The 18092-nt window shown below is 48.3% G+C and overlaps 1 protein-coding gene and 1 pseudogene across 2 annotated transcripts in view; one reads left to right on the top strand and one right to left on the bottom strand.

Moving 5' to 3' along the window:
- LOC104995932 (cyclin-dependent kinase 11B-like) overlaps positions 1–18092 on the top strand; it is a 37675-nt gene that overhangs the window by 17751 nt on the left and 1832 nt on the right. The window contains 13 exon segments of the mRNA XM_010849996.1: positions 2471–2594; positions 3387–3502; positions 4666–4763; positions 5815–5953; positions 13993–14129; positions 14493–14615; positions 14890–14985; positions 15067–15222; positions 15410–15475; positions 16014–16189; positions 16899–16989; positions 17481–17602; positions 17786–17891. Coding sequence (XP_010848298.1) covers positions 2471–2594; positions 3387–3502; positions 4666–4763; positions 5815–5953; positions 13993–14129; positions 14493–14615; positions 14890–14985; positions 15067–15222; positions 15410–15475; positions 16014–16189; positions 16899–16989; positions 17481–17602; positions 17786–17891 — 1550 coding nt within the window.
- LOC104995931 lies at positions 9052–9466 on the bottom strand (annotated as a pseudogene). Its single transcript, XR_826126.1, has one exon. The product of XR_826126.1 is annotated as a 60S acidic ribosomal protein P1 pseudogene (transcript).

An 18092-nucleotide genomic window follows, 5' to 3' on the forward strand; every position in this document is an offset into this window, starting at 1 on the left:
TTTTCTCAGGCTCCGGGACCGGCGGCGGCGGCGGCGCAGGGGTAAGTGGAGGCGGGGCGGGCCGGGCAGGGGCCACGGCGTGACCAGCTCACTCGATCTCTCCGGTCCCGGCGGGCCTCGGGCGCGTGGACCGGGCTGGGCTACACTCCTCGCCTCCCCGGCCCATCTCGCTCTGCGCGGAACTCGGAGTCGCGGAGGCGGCGGGCCCAGGCGTTCCCCGAGCTAACTCCAGCCCGGCCGAACCCCGGGTTAGCACGACTGAAACTCCAAAACCGGGCCCCGCTGCCTGGTTTGCGAGCGCGCCCTTCGAGTCCTTCACTCCAGACCTCCCCTAATCTTGTGATGGGGCTGCCGCCGTCAAATGGGCCAGTGGCCCACGCGGCCCAGGTGGTCTTTCAAATAAATTCTCCTGACGGCGAGAACAGTTCTCGGTGAGTGCCAGGTACCTAACTACGAGCTTTACCTGGGAGATCTCACTTAATCTTCTGTGGTACCGTCACACAGGTGGTTTTCTTACCGTTTACAGAATGAGGTGAAGTAACTTTCCCTAGACCGTACAGGAATGACAGAAAAGAGGTTGGAATACAAGCAGTCGCTTTCCGCGACCCATCACTCTTTTTTTGAAACCTTTCCCCCCCGCCCCTTATTTTCCATTGTTAAAAATCAGAGTATAGTTGATTTACAATGTTGTAAATGTTAATATTTCTACTGTACAGCAAAGTGATTCATTTATATATATATATATATACACACACGCACACACACACGCATGTTTTTAATATTCTTTTCCATTATGATTTATCACAAGAAATTGAAAATAGTTCCCTGTGTTGTACAGTTGGATTTGGCTGTTTATCCATCGTATATATACTAGTTTGCATCTGCTAATCCCAAAGTCCCACTCCATCTCATTTCCATCCTTCCCCCTTGGTAATCCCCAGTCTTTTGTATATGTCTGTGAATCTGATTCTGTTTCATAGATAAATTCACTTGTGTCATATGTTCAAGTCCACATACAAATGATATCATAAAGTATTTGTCTTTCTGACTTCACTTAGTATGATAATCTCTAGGTCATCTATGTTGCTGCAAATGGCATTTCATATTTTTTTTTATGGCTAAGTGGTATTCCTGTGTGTGTGTGGCATGTATAGGTATATATACCACATCTTTATCCGGTCATCTGTCAGTACACATTTAGATTGTTTCCATGTCTTGGCTGTTGTGAATAGTGCTGCTATGAACATAGAAGGCACATGTATAACTTTCTTAATTATAGTTTTGTCTGGATATATGTTCAGGAGTGGGATTGCTGGGTCATAGGGTAGCTCTGTTTTTAGTTTTCTGAGGAGCTTCCATACTGTTCTCCATAGTGGCTGCAGAAATTTACATTCCCACCAACAGTGTAGGAGGGTTCCCTTTTCTCCACACCCTCTTCAGCATTTATTTGTTGTCGTTCAATCACTCAGTCATGTCTGACTCTTTGCGACCCTATGGACAGACATGCCAGACTTCCGTGTCCTTCACGATCTCCCGGAGCTTGCTGAAACTCATGTCCATTGAGTTGGTGATGCCATCCAACCATCTCATCCCCTGTCATCCCCTTCTCCTCCTACCTTCAATCTTGCCTAGCATCAGTCTTTTCCAATGAGTCGACTCTTTGCCATTAACAATTTTCAAAATAAATGAACCAATAATGATGGCCATCCTGACCAGTGTGAGGTGATACCTCATTATATTTTTGATTTACATTTCTCTGATAATTAATGATGTTGAGCATCTCTGCATGTGGGTATTGGTCATTTGTATTTCTTCTTTGGAGAAATGTCTATTCAAGTCTTCAGTCCATTTTTCGATTGAGTTTTCTGGTTTTTGTTATTGAGTTGTGTGAGGTGTGTGTATATTTTGGAAATTAAACCCTTGTCAGTCACATTGTTTGCAGATATTTTCTCCCAGCCCATAGGTTGTCTTTTTGTTTTGTTCATCATTTCTCTGCTGTGTAAAAGCTTGTAAGTTTGATTAGGTCCCATTTGTTTAGTTGTTGCCTAGGAGACTTACTAAGGAAACATTAGTACGATTTGTGTCAGATATTGTTTTGCCTATGACGTCTTCCAGGAGTTTTAGAGTGTCATGTTTAAGTTTTATGTTTAAGTCTTTAAACCATTTTGAGTTTATTCTTGTGTATGGTATGAGGATGTGTTTGAATTTCATTGATTTATATTCAGCTGTCTAACTTTCCCAGCACCACTTGCTGAAGAGATTTTCTTATCCATGATATATCCTTGCCTCCTTTGTCGAAGATTAATTGACCATAGGTGTGTGGGTTTATTTCTGGCATAGCTCATCCCTCTTAACAAAGATTTCTACTGAAGCGCTCAAAAGTGGTGAGGCAGAAGTGTCCAGGAACAGCGTAGCATCAAACCATAGCTTGCTGTGTCCTGAAGCAGTTTGAATTCTTGTCTTTTTGCAGTGTTTTAACTCAAATGGGTGATGAAAAGGACTCTTGGAAAGTGAAAACTTTAGATGAAATTCTTCAGGAAAAGAAACGACGGAAGGAACAAGAGGAGAAAGCAGAGATAAAACGCTTAAAAAATGTAAGCTATGTTTTTTAAGTAAGTGTTTTTATTTTAAAGGAGATTTAATTTCTTTGCCCTCATTTTTCCATTAGAACAACGCTTCTTCGGTGAAGTTCTTTTGTACTTCCAAATGTCTCAGGTGAGCCCAAAATCTATTCTAAAAATTAACAAAAACATTCAGATGCTCAGTTTACTTTGAAGACAGATTGATAACTTACTAAAAAGCTGCATATAGATGACCACAGCTACATGGAAAACAAAGTATTTTGAACCTAAAATCATTAGTGCAGTTGAACTAATTTTTCTCATTTCATCATTATACTCATGATACCATTTCCAAGTATTTTTTACTGTAGTAGGAAGTTGCCTTGAAATTAATGTTTTACACCTTTCTTGGTTTACCTAATAACATAGGAAAAGTTTAGTAATTTAATGAGGAGCATTGAAAGAAATACCTCTTCTTTAAGATTAGCAACAGACTTTTCTTACATATTTATGAGATATTGCAAATTATTTGGTGTATGAAGTATTCTTTAAGGCTCAGTTTTGTCTCATATAAACAACTAACATACTTGGCATAGAGTCTGATGTCCCTTTACATATATGCTGGTTTTAATTTCTCAGGTTCTGGTTTACAGAGTTATTTGTAATTCTGATGTCATGGGATTTGAATGAAAGTTTTTTAGATTTTATCACATTGGTCATATGAAAAAGTGTGTATGAAAGTTGGTTTTGGGATGTTGGCAAGGTTTGCATCTTATTAAAAATAGGCTTATCTGTAAGGAAAAGTACTCTCTCCTTGCTTCTTAGTCTGATGACCGGGATTCCAAGCGGGATTCCCTTGAGGAGGGGGAGCTGAGGGACCACCGCATGGAGATAACAATAAGGAACTCGCCGTACAGAAGAGAGGACTCCATGGAAGACAGGTGAGCAGGGTGCAGCCCCGAGGAGCTTGCAGGCTGCAGGTGCGCTCACATCTGGCTGTGTGTGACCCTTATGGCCCTTCTCAGTGTGATTTTGTAAGTTGGAGGTCACCACCTCCATGGAAATGAGCCTTGTGTGGTGTCAGGTAACAGCTCCCCACTCTGCTTAGGAGAAGTGTGAGTGTGTGCTCCTTTCTTTGTGATTGCTCTTCAGTGAAGTCAGCACAATTCACATAGTACATTTAAGGAATTGGGTGTTTGTGATGATTTCTATACGTACTGTCTAAAATTATCTACAAATAAACCAGAGTTGCTGCTGAAAGATACTTGAGCGAGGCCTAGGAGAAACAGAAACAGAAGCAGTCCTGCCGAAGCTGCACCTCTGACATTTCTTCCTATGCTGTGGCTTCTCCTCGCTTTTTTTCCCTTCGTGTCCATCATCAAACAGTCAAAAACACTATAACGAGAAATTAAGGCTAAAAGGTATAGACTGTGCATTCTCCCAAGGTTTTGGTTTTATACTCAGTTGGGAATATGAAATGACCTTTTGAGGTCATTAAGTTTGACTAAAATTGTGGGACCTTCTTTTTTAACAGCTTTTTTAAGTGAGAGACTGCACAGATTTAATGTATGCAGTTTGATAAGTTGTTATACACGATCAAGATAATTAACACTGCATGTCTGTCACACCCTAGAGTTTCCTCAGACAGCATTTTTGTTCCGTATAACACACTGATTTCCACTGTATTTTCCATCTGAATCTGTGTTTAGTACACAGTTTGGGCTTAAGTTTCATAACCGTTGTTATTAAAGTCAATAAGTCGTGTCTGGCTCTTTTGCGACCCCAGCGGACTATAACCCACCAGGCTCCTCTGTCCTTGGTATTTCTCAGGCAAGAATACTGGAGTGGGTTGTCATTTCCTTCTCCAGGGGATCTTTCCTACCCAGGGATAGAGCACGTGTCTCCTGCATTGGCAGGCACATTCTTTACGGCTGAGCCACCAGGGAAGCCTGAGTGTCATAATGAGCACAGTCTTTGAGGTGATGGTTGAGGCTCTCCTTTATGTTCTGAACCCTTCCCTTCCCTGGGCTGGGGAGACTCCCTGATGCCCTGGTGCTCCCTACTTCCCTCTCAGGTGACATAATGCCATGGTGTCTCATTGCAGAGGAGAGGAAGATGATTCTTTGGCTATCAAACCACCCCAGCAGATGTCTCGGAAGGAAAAAGCACATCACAGGAAAGACGAAAAGAGAAAAGAGAAACGTAGGCATCGCAGTCACTCAGCAGAAGGGGGTACAAAGCATTTGTTTCATTTTGTGTTGTGTTCAGATACGGTCTCCTTCCTACTTCATGATCTGCTACGTTCTTCAGAGCTCAGCTGAGAGAGAAGAGAATAAAATTTTAGCTAAAAGTATAAATTTATTATAGATCATTCTGAATAGATACTTCATTTTCCTTTTGGTGTGTTTTCCCCTCACTGCATTGTTCTGGGGAAGCTGGTCTGTGTCTTAATTCAGTGTGGGAAGGCCGCTCTTCAGTGCTCAATTGCTTTTAAGAAACAGATGCTTGATAAAGTCCAAGTAGTGAGTTTGCTGTCACACCAATATCGAGAGCTTCTTAGGGATATTGGGAAACTGAACCTGGGCCTGATGTAAATCTTGTTAAACGCAGGTGGCTAGTGTGGTTTATAATGTGATGCAGAAACTAAAAGGAGTTAAGCTTTGTCCTGTGTTCTTTACAAAGGATGACTTTTTTAAAATCATGAGACTAATGTAGCCTAATCACAGTTTATTTAATACAGAAAATTGAGAAGATAGAGACCACAGTTCTGTTCAGTGATAATCACGTTATTTTTGTTTTTTTTTCTTAACTTCACGCTTACTGCCTAGCGTTTTATGTCTTCATCTTTTTTCTTTTTTTTTTAAACAAAAGTCATGGTTGTTTCTCCAAGTCTTTTTTTTTTTTGGCTGCACTGGGTCTTCATTGCTACTCAGGCTTTCTCTAATTGCAGCAAGCAGGGGCTACTCTTTGTTGCAGTGCAGGTTTCTTATTGCAGGGGCTTCTCTTGTTGCAGAGCATAGGCTCTAGGACACACAGGCTTCAGTCTTTGAGGCACGTGGGCTTAATTGCTCCGCAGCATGTGGGATCTTCCTGGACTGGGGATCAAACCCTTGTCCCCTGCATTGGTAGGTGGATCCTTAACCACTACACCACCAGGGAAGTCACTGATTAGATATTTTTTCTTTTTTTCACTGGGTATTGTTGAGTTTTGGAGGTTAAGTCTCCTCTCACGACACATGCTGTTTGCCCATAGGGAAGCACGCCAGAGTGAAAGAGAAGGAGCGGGAGCATGAGCGCCGGAAGCGGCACCGGGAGGAGCAGGACAAGGCTCGGAGGGAGTGGGAGCGGCAGAAGCGGAGGGAGCTGGCCCGGGAGCACTCGCGCAGGGAGAGGTAGGTGCCCTGATGACAGCAGAGAGGGCACGCAGGTCACACAGACGGGAACTGGGCAGGAAGCGGCTCAGAGGCTTGTCCTGAAGGGAGCGAGGGCTCCCTGCACATGGGGCTGCACATGTGAGGTGACAGAAGTTGACGAGGGGAACAAAAACCTGTGCACCGAGGCTGCTCAGGTGCCCAGGAGCCCGGCTGAGCGGGTGAGAGAATGTGGTCCTGACTCAAGGCAGAGTCCCCGACTCAGCTTCTGAGGTGGTCCCTCAGGGAAGGATACTGCTGGAGGGAGCTGGGAGTCTAGGAGGAGCTGAGAGGTGAAGAGTGAAGGTTTGGGCCAGACCTGCAACAGCGGGGGAAGGAGAGTAGGGGGGGTGGTGGCCATTAGGGGTCGGGGGGCTGTCCACACCCTCAGACGACGTCCATGTGAGGGTGGTAAGGGACGAGCCTGGGGCGAGGCGGGCTAGGCCGCTGTCCCATCCCGGTGGAGCCATCCTGGAGGCGGCCCGTCCCTGCGTGTGCACCTGTGGCACAGCGAGGAGGGGCTTCGCTGTGGGTGACTTGCCGCCTGCTTGGCTGGTGGGTGTGCACCAGGCGCCTGCTCTGTTCTAGGGACCTTGTCCAGGAAGACTGACCAACAAGGCATAGTGCTTAGGGTTCTCAGGGGTTACAATAGAAGTAGACTCGGGTTCTTCCAAACAAACAAACAAAAAAGACACAGAAACCCCAAAGGCCCTGAAATGGCCAGGAGCTAGGACACCAGCCTCTGGTGCTTTTGTCTCCAGGGGCCTCTCTGTGGGCTCAGAGTCCCAGAGGAATATCTGTTAACCCAGGTCTGTCCTACATGGCCTAGGCATGACCCCTAGGCTACCTCTGTGTCCTGTGGTCATTTCCAGGGAGAGCTTGGGAGCTGGGCTGCTCTGCAGGAGGGGAGTAGTAGGGTGGAGGGTGTGGACATTCCCAGCAGCTGGGGCCCCACAAAAGGCAGGGAAGGCAGGTGTGAGAAGGGTCTATGTTTGCAGGCCCCGTGCTCTGTCCAGTGTGGTAGGGGCACACAGCTATGCAGACACAGTAGTGACCCCAAGGAATCCATGCTTGAAAATAAAGAGAAGCACATGGAACGGTGCAGCAGTGGCCACACTGTACAAGGCGAGCTCACAGGGTTAGCCTCACAGTCACTGAATGGCAGCAACTGGGAGGAAAGGTTGGAAGGCATGGTTGCTGCAGGACATTGTCTAGAATGTCCAGTGTTCAACAGAGAGCTCTAAGACAAATAGGATTTAACCCCTTCTAAGGAAGAAAAACATCATAGAAACAGTGTGTTCCAGACTTGGCGACCTAGAAGCATGGAACTTGAAGATGGACATCGTGCCTTCTAATGACAGCGAGGAAAAGGTTGAAGAAAAACTGAGGGACAGCATCTATGGGACCAGCATGTGCACAGTGGTAGTCTTGGAAGGAAGGGGGAACAGCTGAAACTGTCCCAAATTTGATGAAAAATATTTATCTACATATCAGAGAAGCTCAGTGAACCCCGAATAGTATAAGTACAAAGCAACAGTTGTACCAGGAAAACCAATGGGAAATTGGGGAAGGGCAGGAATGCTGGTAGCCCAAAATTCTGTGTGCGTCACAGCCTGCCTCCCAAGTGAGGGCAAGTGAGCAGAGGCTCTCTGCCAGCAACGTGGGCATTCTGGGAAGTGCTTAAGGACAACCTTCAAGCTGAGCAGAAATGACACCAGAAGAAAAGGCTAGCCCTGGGCGTGGCTGAATTGCAGGTTGGGACAAAAGCCCCTGTAAACATGCTTCTTCTCCCATCTTGTCTGAATTAGTACAAGAGACACAGGATTGCATAAAACAATGATTAAAACACTGTGTGGTCAAGTAGCCATAATGTGTATAAACTGCAGGAGGAAACGGGAGTGGGGGCTGTATGTGAACAAGATCTGCATTTCCTGGAGCTTAATCTCATGAGATGCACACTGCAATCTCTAGAGCAACTTCTAAAAAGTAGTAAATAGAGGAATTAAAATGATTTGCTCAAAATCCCCATTTAAACCCCAAATGGGTAACTGCCTGGTAGTCCAGTGATTAGGACTCCCTCTTCTGCCACAGGGGGCCTGGTTTTGATCCCCGGTTGGGAAATTAAGATCCTGCACGCTTCATGGTGCAGCCAAAAAAGAAACCATCCCAACTGGGAGAAAGAGAGAAACCAAAAAACAAGACAAAAGAAGGTGGGGGTACGGGGGGCAGCAGCTGTATCCATAGTTACATTCAGTGTGAGATGAGTCTCTGCACCAAACATGGGAGAGCCTGTCAGACAGAAAACAAGATCCAGCTGTGTGCTGTGTCAGAGGGACATCTTAGAGTTGGAGACAAAAGTAGGTTGAAAGTAAAGGAGGAGGACTTTGTTGGAGGTCCAGTGGGTAGGATTCCATGCTTCCAATGCAAGGGGCACAGGTTCGATCCCTGGTCATGGAACTAGGATCCCACACCCGACGTGGCAGCCAGAAAATGAAATGATGGGAAAGGATGGCCCATGCACACGACAACAGTAAAAGGGCCTGAGTGGCTGCACTGACGTCAGACAAAATGGATGTTACAAAAGACACTGGAGGTAGAGACCCTCATGACGACATAAATGCAGAGCAGGAAGATGCGACCAGGGTAAATGTTTTGGCACCTGGTGTTGGACCCCAACCTGACACAACTGAAGGCAGTCCATTGACTCTGGGTGGAAGCATCGGGGTCCCATGCCAGTCATCAGTAGTAAAGCTGGAGAAAATCAGCAAGGATGTAGACAATTTGGAAGATGCTACCAGCCAAACGTCCTGACAGGTGGGCACAGCGGTGCAGCTGCAGGACACACGTCTGAAAGCTTCTAGGATGTGTTTCCACAAAACTCCAAGCTGTGTGAGGGGTCTCAGAAGAACTGAGGCTGAACAAAGTGTGCCCTCTTATCACAGAAGAGTTCAATTAAAGTTCGCAACGGAAAGAAACTGGGCCAGGCGGGGTATCCTCAGATGTTTGAAATCCAACAACCCATTTCTGAAAAACCTATGGCCAGCACAAGAAACGATGAGGAAAAATACAAACTATTTGACTTTTTTTTTTTTTTTTAACAGCTCAGCTTTTTATTCAATGTGTTACTAAAGAGATTTAGTCAAAAAGACCAAAGCCCATGTCATCATCAGACTCTTCAGATTCTTCTTTCTTTGCTTCTACTTTCTTCTCCTCAGCTGGGGCAGCAGCAGTGGATGGGGCAGGACCTCCTGCTGGTGCAGCACCGGCCGCTGGGGCGGGTCCACCAGCCCCCACATCGCAGATGAGGCTCCCGATGTTGACATTGGCCAAAGCCTTTGCAAACAAACCTGGCCAGAAAGGCTCAACATTTACACCGGCTGCTTTAATGAGGGCATTGATCTTATCCTCCATGACCGTCACCTCATCATCGTGCAGAATGAGGGCAGGGTAGATACAAGCAAGCTCGGAGACAGAGGCCATGGTGCGAGTGAGTGCTAGGTGGGGGCTGCCGAGCGCGGTGCTAGTCGCTGGATAAAGTGAGGGCCTCGCCCCAAAACAGCCTTAGCTTCCTCGGAAGAACCAAGCACCTTAGCGGCAGGGGAGGAAAGAGCTTGACTTTTTATTTTTGAGGGCTGAAAAATGCGTACAACTTGTGGGATCTTAGTTCTCTGATAGGGATCGAACCCAGGCCCCACCAGTGAAAGTGCCCAGTCCTAATCACTGGACCGCCAGGGAACTCCCTGGAAATGTTTTGAACTAAATGAGAATAGAAGCAGTATATCAGAACCTAGGGCTGCGGCTACCGTTTTGCTTAAAGTGAAGTGTTTTGGCTGTAAACACCTAAACCAGATCCCTGCGTGGGGCTATGGCTCCCTTCCTTTCCTTAGATGGAAGGCCCAGGAAGACTTGCCTTCTAGTAGAAGTGGATTAAAACTATGCACACCTGGGGAAAGCCCTGGTGTGTCTCAGAGCATCAGCTGAGCAGAATGACCAAGTGGGGTTTCAGCCCTAGGCAGTTACCTCCTTGGACCAGAACTTTCCTCTTGGCCAGTTGTTAGGGATGGGGTTAACAGGACTCGAGTTCTGGTTTTTAAAAGCCCTTTGTGGGCTGAAAAACCCAGTTCAGTTCCGTTCAGTCGCTGAATCGTGTTGGACTCTGCACCCGACGGATTGCAAAATGCCAGGCTTCCTTGTCCATCACCAACTCCTAGAGCTTGCTCAAATTCATGTCCATCCAGTCAGTGATGCCATCCAACCATCTCATCCTCTGTTGTCCCCTTCTCCTGCTGCCTTCAGTCTTTCCCAGGTCTTTTCATCCTGTCAGCTCTTCCCATCAGGTGGCCAAAGGATTGGAACTTCAGCTTCAGCATCAGTCCTTCCAATGAATATTCAGGACTGATTTCCTTTAGGATGGACTGATTTGCTCTCCTTGCAGTCTAAGGGACTCTCAAGAGTCTTCTCCAATACCATAATTCAAATGCATCAATTCTTTAGTGCTCAGCTTTCTTTATGGTCCAACTCTCACATCCATACATGACTATTGGAAAACCATAGCTTTGTCTAGACAAACCTTTGTTGGCAAAGTAATGTCTCGGCTTTTTAATATGCTGTCTAGGTTGGTCATAGCTTTTCTTCCAAGGAGCAAGCATCTTTTAATTTCATGGCTACAGTTACCATCTGCAGTGATTTTGGAGCCCCCCAAAATAAAGTCTCACTATTTCCACATTTTCCCCATCTATTTGCCATGAAGTGATGGGACCAGATGCCATGATCTTAGTTCTTTGACTGTTGAGTTTTAAGCCAACTTTTTCACTCTCATCTTTCACTTTGATCAAGAGGCTCTTAATTCTTTGCTTTCTGCCATAAGGGTGTTCTCGTCTGCATATCTGAGGTTATTGATATTTCTCCTGGCAGTCTTGATTCCAGCTTGTGCGTCATCCAGCCCAGCATTTCACATGATGTACTCTGCATATAAATTAAATAAGCAGGGTGACAGTATACAGCCTTGGAATACTCCTTTCCCAATTTAGAACCAGTCCGTTGTTCCATGTCTGGTTCTCACTGTTGCTTCTTGACTTGCATACAGATTTCTCAGGAGACAGGTGAGGTGGTCTGGTATTCTCTCTTGAAGAATTTTCCACAGTTTGTTGTGATCCGTATAGTCAAAGGCTTTGGTGTACTCAATAAAGCAGTAGTAAATGTTTTTCTGGAACTCTTGCTTTTTCAATAATCCAGCGGATGTTGGCAATTTGATCTCTGCTTCCTCTGCCTTTTCTAAATCCAGCTTGAACACCTGGAAGTTCTTGGTTCATGTACTGTTGAAGCCTCGATTGGAGCATTTTGAGCATTACTTCCCTAGCATGTGAGATGAGTGCAATTGTGCAGTAGTTTGAACATTCTTTGGCATTGCCTTTCTTTGAGATTGGAATGAAAACTGACCTTTTCCAGTCCTGTGGCCACTGCTGAGTTTTCCAAATTTGCTGGCATATTGAGTCCAGCACTTTGACAGCATCATCTTTTAGGACTTGAAATAGCTCCACTGGAATTCCATCACTTCCACTAGCTTTGTGTGTAGTGATGCTTCCTAAGGCCCACTTGACTTTGGACTCCAGGATATCTGGCTTTGGTGAGTCATCACACCATCGTCGTTATCTAGGTCATTAAGATCTTTTTTGTATAGTTCTGTGTATATTGCCACTTCTTAATATCTTCTGCTTCTGTTAGGTCCATGCCATTTCTGTCTTTTATTGTGCTCATCTTTGCATGAAATGTTCCCTTGTTATCTCTGATTTTCTTGAAGAGATCTCTAGTCTTTCCCATTCTGTTGTTTTCATCTTTTTTTTTTTTGCATTGATCACTGAGGAGGCTTTCTTATCTCTCTGTGCTATTCTTTGGAACTCTGCATTTAGATGGGTATATCTTCCCTTTTCTCCTTTGCCTTTCACGTCTCTTCTTTTCTCAGCTATTTGCAAGCCCTCCTAAGATAACCATTTTGCCTTTTTGCATTTCTTTTTCTTGGGGATGGTCTTGATCCCTGCCTCCTGTAGGATGTCACAAACCTCCATCCATAGTTCTTCAGGCACTCTGTATGTCAGATCTAATCCCTTGAATCTATTTGTCACTTCCACTGTATAATCGTAACGGATTTGATTTAGGTCATACTTGAATGGCCTAGTGGTTTTCCCTACTTTCCCCCATTTAAGTCTGAATTTGGCAATAAGGAGTTCATGATCTGAGCCACAGTCAGCTCCAGGTCTTGTTTTTGCTGACTGTATAGAGCTTCTTCTTCTCTGGCTGCAAAGAATATAATCAGTCTGATTTCAGTATTGATCATCTGGTGATGTCCATGTGTAGAGTCTTCTCTTGTGTTGTTGGAAGAGGCTGTTTGCTATGATCAGTGCATTCTCTTGGCAAAACTCTGTTACCCTTTGCCCTGCCTCATTTTGTACTCTAAGGCCAAACTTGCCTCTTACTCCAGGTATCTCTTGACTCCCTACTTTTGCATTCCAGTCCCCTAGGATGAAAAGGACATCTTTTTTGGTGTTAGTTCTAGAAGGTCTTGTAGGTCATCATAGAACCATTCAACTTCAGCTTCTTCAGCATTAGTGGTTGGGGCATAGACTTGGATTACTGTGTTATTGAATGGTTTGCCTTGGAAACGAACAGAGCTCATTCTGTCATTTTTAAGACTGCACCTACATTCTGTATTTAACTTATATGAAGAGTACATCATGCAAAACGCCGGGTTTTATGAAGCACAAGCTGGCATCAATATTGCTGGGAGAAATACCAATAACCTCAGATATGCAGATGACACCACCCTTACGGCAGAAAATGAAAAGGAGCTAAAAAGCCTCTTGATGAAAGTGAGAGTGAAAAAGCTGGCTTAAAACTCAGCATTCAAAAAACAAAGACCATGGCATCCAGTCCCATCACTTCATGGCAAGTAGATGTGGAGACAGTAGAAACAGTGACAGACTTTATTTTCTTGGGCTCCAAAATCACTGCAGATGGTGACTGCAGCCATAAAATTAAAAGACACTTGCTTCTTGGAAGAAAAGCTATGACCAACCTAGACAGCATATTAAAAAGCAGAGATACTTCTTTGCCAACAAAGGTTCTTCTAGTCAAAGCTATGGTTTTTCCAGTAGTCATGTATGGGTGTGAGAGTTGGACCATAAAGAAAGCTGAGCACTGAAGAATTGATGCATTTGAACTGTGGTGTTGGAGAAGACTCTTGAGAGTCCCTTGGACTGCAAGGAGAGCAAATCAGTCAATCCTGAAGGAAATCAGGCCTGAATATTCATTGGAAGGACTGATGCTGAAGCTGAAGTTCCAATCTTTTGGCCACCTGATGGGAGGAGCTGACAGGTTGGAAAAGACCTGCATGCTGGGAAAGATTGAAGGCAGCAGAAGGGGACAACAGAGGATGAGATGGTTGGATGGCATCACTGACTCGGTGGACATGAGTTTGAGCAAGCTACGGGATTGGTGATGGACATCCATTTCTTCTAAGGGATTCTTGCCCACAGTAGTAGATACAATGGTCATCTGAATTAAATTCTCCCATTCTTGTCCATTTTAGTTCACTGATACCTAAAATGTTGATGTTCACCCTTGCCATCTCCTGTTTGACCACTTCTAATTTACCTTAATTCAGGGACCTAACATTCCAGGTTCCTACGCAATCTTGTTCTTTACAGCCTCCAACTGTGTACCTCCATCGCCAGTCACATCTACAACTGGGTGTAGTTTTCACTTGGGCTCCTTCACTTCATTCTTTCTGGAGGTGTTTCTCCACTCTTCTCTAGGTGCATGCTGGGCACCTACCGGCCTGGGGAGTATATCTTTCACTGTTGTATCTCTCTGCCTTTTCATACTGTTCATGGGGTTCTCAAGGCAAGAATACTGAAATGGCTTGCCAGAGGGATAGTTTATAAATGCAGCAAAAAGCACTGAGGGCCAAAAAGAAAGCTTCCGGTTTCGGGGGTGAGAAAAGATTTGGTGTGCTCCTGTTCCAGGGACCGCCTCGAGCAGTTAGAGAGGAAGCGAGAACGGGAACGCAAGATGCGGGAACAGCAGAAGGAGCAGCGGGAGCAGAAGGAGCGGGAGCGGCGGGCGGAGGAGAGGCGCAAGGAGCGGGAGGCCCGGCGGGAAGGTGGGTGGGGCCCCTGAGGTGGATGGAGCCCGGGAGTTGGGCGAGGCGGAAGGGTAGGGGAAGGCTGAAGGAGGGCAAGGTGGGCGGGGGCGAGTGAGAGGGCTAGGTGATGCTGCAGGTCCCGGGGTGTGAGCTGTGCACCCTGGATAGCCATGTCTGGTGTCCACCTCCCTAATGCCCAGTGGGTGATAGGCCTGGGCTTGAGGAGGTGGGTTCTGTCCCCTGCCTTTGACCAGTAGAGAGCAGTCTAGAATGCCCACGTGGGTCCTCTGGTGGCTTCCTGGACTCCTTCCCGGGCTGTAGGCATGTGTGCGCCTAGAGGAAAAGGGGACTGCCCCCAGCCCCTGTGCTGTTCTTGCGCAGTGTCTGCACATCACCGGACCGTGAGAGAGGACTACAGCGATAAGGTGAAAGCCAGCCACTGGAGCCGTAGCCCACTCCGGCCTCCTCGAGAAAGGCTTGAGCCGGGGGACAGCCGGAAGCCAGGTAAGGCCGCACAGCGCCTGCGGACCCAGCACAGGGTGGTCTTTGCTAGGGGGACACCTGAGTTCAGAGACTGATGCTTCACAACATCACAGGGTGCTGCAGTACCTGTGTGTGTGATGGGCTATTTGTGTAAGTTCATGCGCTGGAGGATTTGAAGACTTGTCTTCCTCCCAAGTGTCTGTAGATGAGCTGGTCCTCTTATATGAGAAGCACCATCTAATGTTTTATTTTAAAACATTGCCCCACATTCACCTTCAATGGTTTATTTTATAAGTGAAAGAAGAGAAAGTGGAAGAGAGAGACCTGCTGTCCGACCTGCAGGACGTCAGCGACAGCGAGAGGAAGACCAGCTCCGCTGAGTCCTCGTCAGGTGACTGCTCGCCCGGCCCTGCCCAACTCAGCCACCACAGGGCGGGCCCCAAGTTCACTGCTGCCTGTTTTCTTCCTAAAGCGGAGTCGGGGTCAGGTTCTGAGGAGGAGGAAGAGGAGGAGGAGGAGGAAGAGGGGAGCAGCAGTGAGGAGGAAGAGGAGGAAGAGGAGGAAGAGGAAGAAGAGGAGGAGGAGGAGACTGGAAGCAACTCTGAGGATGTGTCTGGACAATCAGCCGGTGAGCTCGAGCCTGAGGCTTAATGTGATAGGAGCTTAGAAGTTACACAACAATAAAGTCTAAGTAAACAAATATCCATCTTGAAAATGCCTTGCTGACTGGGACCTCGTGAGACCCCCACTGATCATGTGAGGGCCCTTTGCTACCTCTTGTAGAGGGTCTTAGCTGACACCTGTTTCTCTTGCAGAAGAAGTGAGTGAAGAAGAAATGAGTGAAGATGAGGAGCGAGAGAATGAGAACCACGTCTTGGTTGGTGAGAAGCCCCCAAGTGGTGGTTCACCTCTTCCTCGTCCACCTCTGACCAGGGTGCTTGACCCATGTCAGAGTTGTGGTGGGACCGTGACCCACAAATAACCCTTGTCTGTGGCACATCCCACCCAGAAGCCACAGGGGCACCCAGCTGCTATGTCCAGGACCCAGCTGCTGGTTCCCTGGCCACCCTTCTGGGGGCTGCTCGGCCTGGACATTGGGACAGGAGCTAGAAAACACCAGCTGGGCTCTGACCACAGACCAGTCACTGGCCTGGGACTTTGTGGCCTCTGCCAACAGCCAGGCCAAGGCCTTGGGCCACTGGACACCAATTCTGGGCCAGCCTTCTCAGACGACTGGTCATTAGCTCACAGTGGTCCCAGCCTGGCCAGTGGCCCCAAGACACAGCGCCCTCTGTCCAGGGCAGTGGGACACAGTGTGTCCTGGCCCCTGGAGGCGGTCGTGCTCATATTCCCCCCAGAATGGGTGGGGGTTGTGACACTGTCTGTCTCTGGTTCTGAAATTGGGTTTAATTTCTGAAGTTCCAGAGTCACGGTTTGACCACGATTCTGGAGAGAGTGAAGAGGGGGAAGAGGAGGCAGGTGAGGGCACCCCCCAGAGCAGCGCCCTCACCGAAGGGGACTTTGTGCCTGACTCTCCAGCCCTGTCACCCATCGAGCTCAAGCAGGAGCTGCCCAAGTACCTGCCCGCCCTGCAGGTGAGGAACCTCCTCTTTGTAGCCCATGGATGGGGCTGGTGGCTGGGAGCAGAAGCTGCGTCCTCACTGTGGGGGTCTATCCCTGGCCAGGCCTGGCCCCTAGCCTCCGACATATCCCTTGTCATGGTCTGGTCTCTTGTCCAGTAGGCTTGCTGGAGGACAGCTCATGCAACTGCAGCCAGGACTCCCACAAGGGGCCCCTGCATAAGAGTCAGGCCACCTTGTGTGCAGTCAGCTCTGCAGTCACTTCTGCCTCGGCCTGGGCAGATGGGCCCTTGACCTTCCTTGCCTTATTGCCCTATGGGGGTCAGAGGGCAGTGGTGCATATCGCCCTGCAATTCAGTAACCAAAGTGCTGCAGGGAGGGACTTGGGGGAGGGGCAGGTCCCAAGAGGGTGAGGGCCCAAGGTGCACTGAGGGTGCCACTGCTCCTGAGGGCTGCTGCGCCAGCTGAGGGTGCAACACAGAGGGTCCCTGCTGTCTTTGCATCATCTTAGGATCAGTGGCTGGAGGTGTCTCGGGGGGCCAGTGCCCAGGGCCAGCTATTGGATAGAGGGCGCCTGCTCACTGAAGGAGCAAGCAGAGGCTGAGAAGATTATTGCTCCCAGGTCCTGCCTGAGCACCATCTGGGCCTCTGGAGATGTCTAGTTGAGGCTTTGCTGTGGGCTGTGAACCTGGCTACCATGCCCTCACGCTGGTGCCTCCCCTAGGGCTGTCGGAGTGTGGAGGAGTTCCAGTGTCTGAACAGGATTGAGGAAGGCACCTACGGGGTTGTGTACAGAGCAAAGGACAAGAAGACAGGTGGGACGCAGCCCAGGGTGGTACCCCACAGGGAAGGGGGTGTGGGGCATGGACCAGGTGGCCCAGAGTGCCAGCCAGCACCACAGGCCCCTGGCTGTGTACAGGGCCCTGTCACCTTCAGTGTCAAAGTCATTGGGCGTGGTTCCTTGTGATCCCAGGATCACCCTTCCCCTGGTGCTGGCCCTCATGGGGCCTCACCTGGCTGGTGCACACCTGAGCAGCTGGCTCTTGGCACCCACAGAAGTCAGCCTGACCAAGAAGCCCTGTGCTGCTTGTGAGTATGGAGTTCACCAGGCCAGGCCTGGAGTGACAGCACCTAAGCAGATGTGTGCCCGGGGGCCAGGGCCTCAGAGATGGAGGCGGTCCAAGCTCTGAGCCCCCAGGGAGGCCAGTTGACCACATCCTGTGATTCTAGGGGACAGCCATAAATGGGAGCTTGTGGGTAGAAGAAGGTCTCCTCAGTGTCTGTCTTCCGGTAACTTACTTTTCAGATGAAATTGTGGCTCTAAAGCGACTGAAAATGGAGAAGGAGAAGGAGGGCTTCCCAATCACATCACTGAGGGAGATCAACACCATCCTCAAGGCGCAACACCCCAATATCGTCACTGTCAGGGTGAGGCCCATGCACCTCTGCCCACAGGGCCCCCAGTGCTGCGCCCCTAGTGGCCATCACACTTGGGGGGGTCCCTGCTGTGTCACCGGGTGTCCGGCCCTGGGATCTCATGTCTCTTGGGAGCGCTGGTGGCAGCAGGGCTGGCTGGGGCCCTGACCCCTCAGACCTGCTATTGTTTCCTAGGAGATCGTCGTGGGCAGCAACATGGACAAGATCTACATCGTCATGAACTACGTAGAGCATGACCTCAAGAGCCTCATGGAGACCATGAAGCAGCCTTTCCTGCCAGGTGGGTCCCAGTCAGTCCCATGGGGTGGCCCTGGACCCACATCCCCTGAGGGATGTCCCACCCTCGGGCTGTTTGGGCGGGGGTGGGGGGGCTGCTGACCTTGAACTGTGACCCTATCCCACTGGTTGCACATGTGCTGGAATGGCCAGTGGCTGCCACAGCGGGGAGGAGCCAGGCGCCAGCCCCGTGCTGCCCCTTGCC

Source organism: Bison bison, unplaced genomic scaffold (genome assembly GCF_000754665.1).
Source record: "Bison bison bison isolate TAMUID 2011002044 unplaced genomic scaffold, Bison_UMD1.0 scf7180017864289, whole genome shotgun sequence".
NCBI lineage: Eukaryota > Metazoa > Chordata > Mammalia > Artiodactyla > Bovidae > Bison > Bison bison.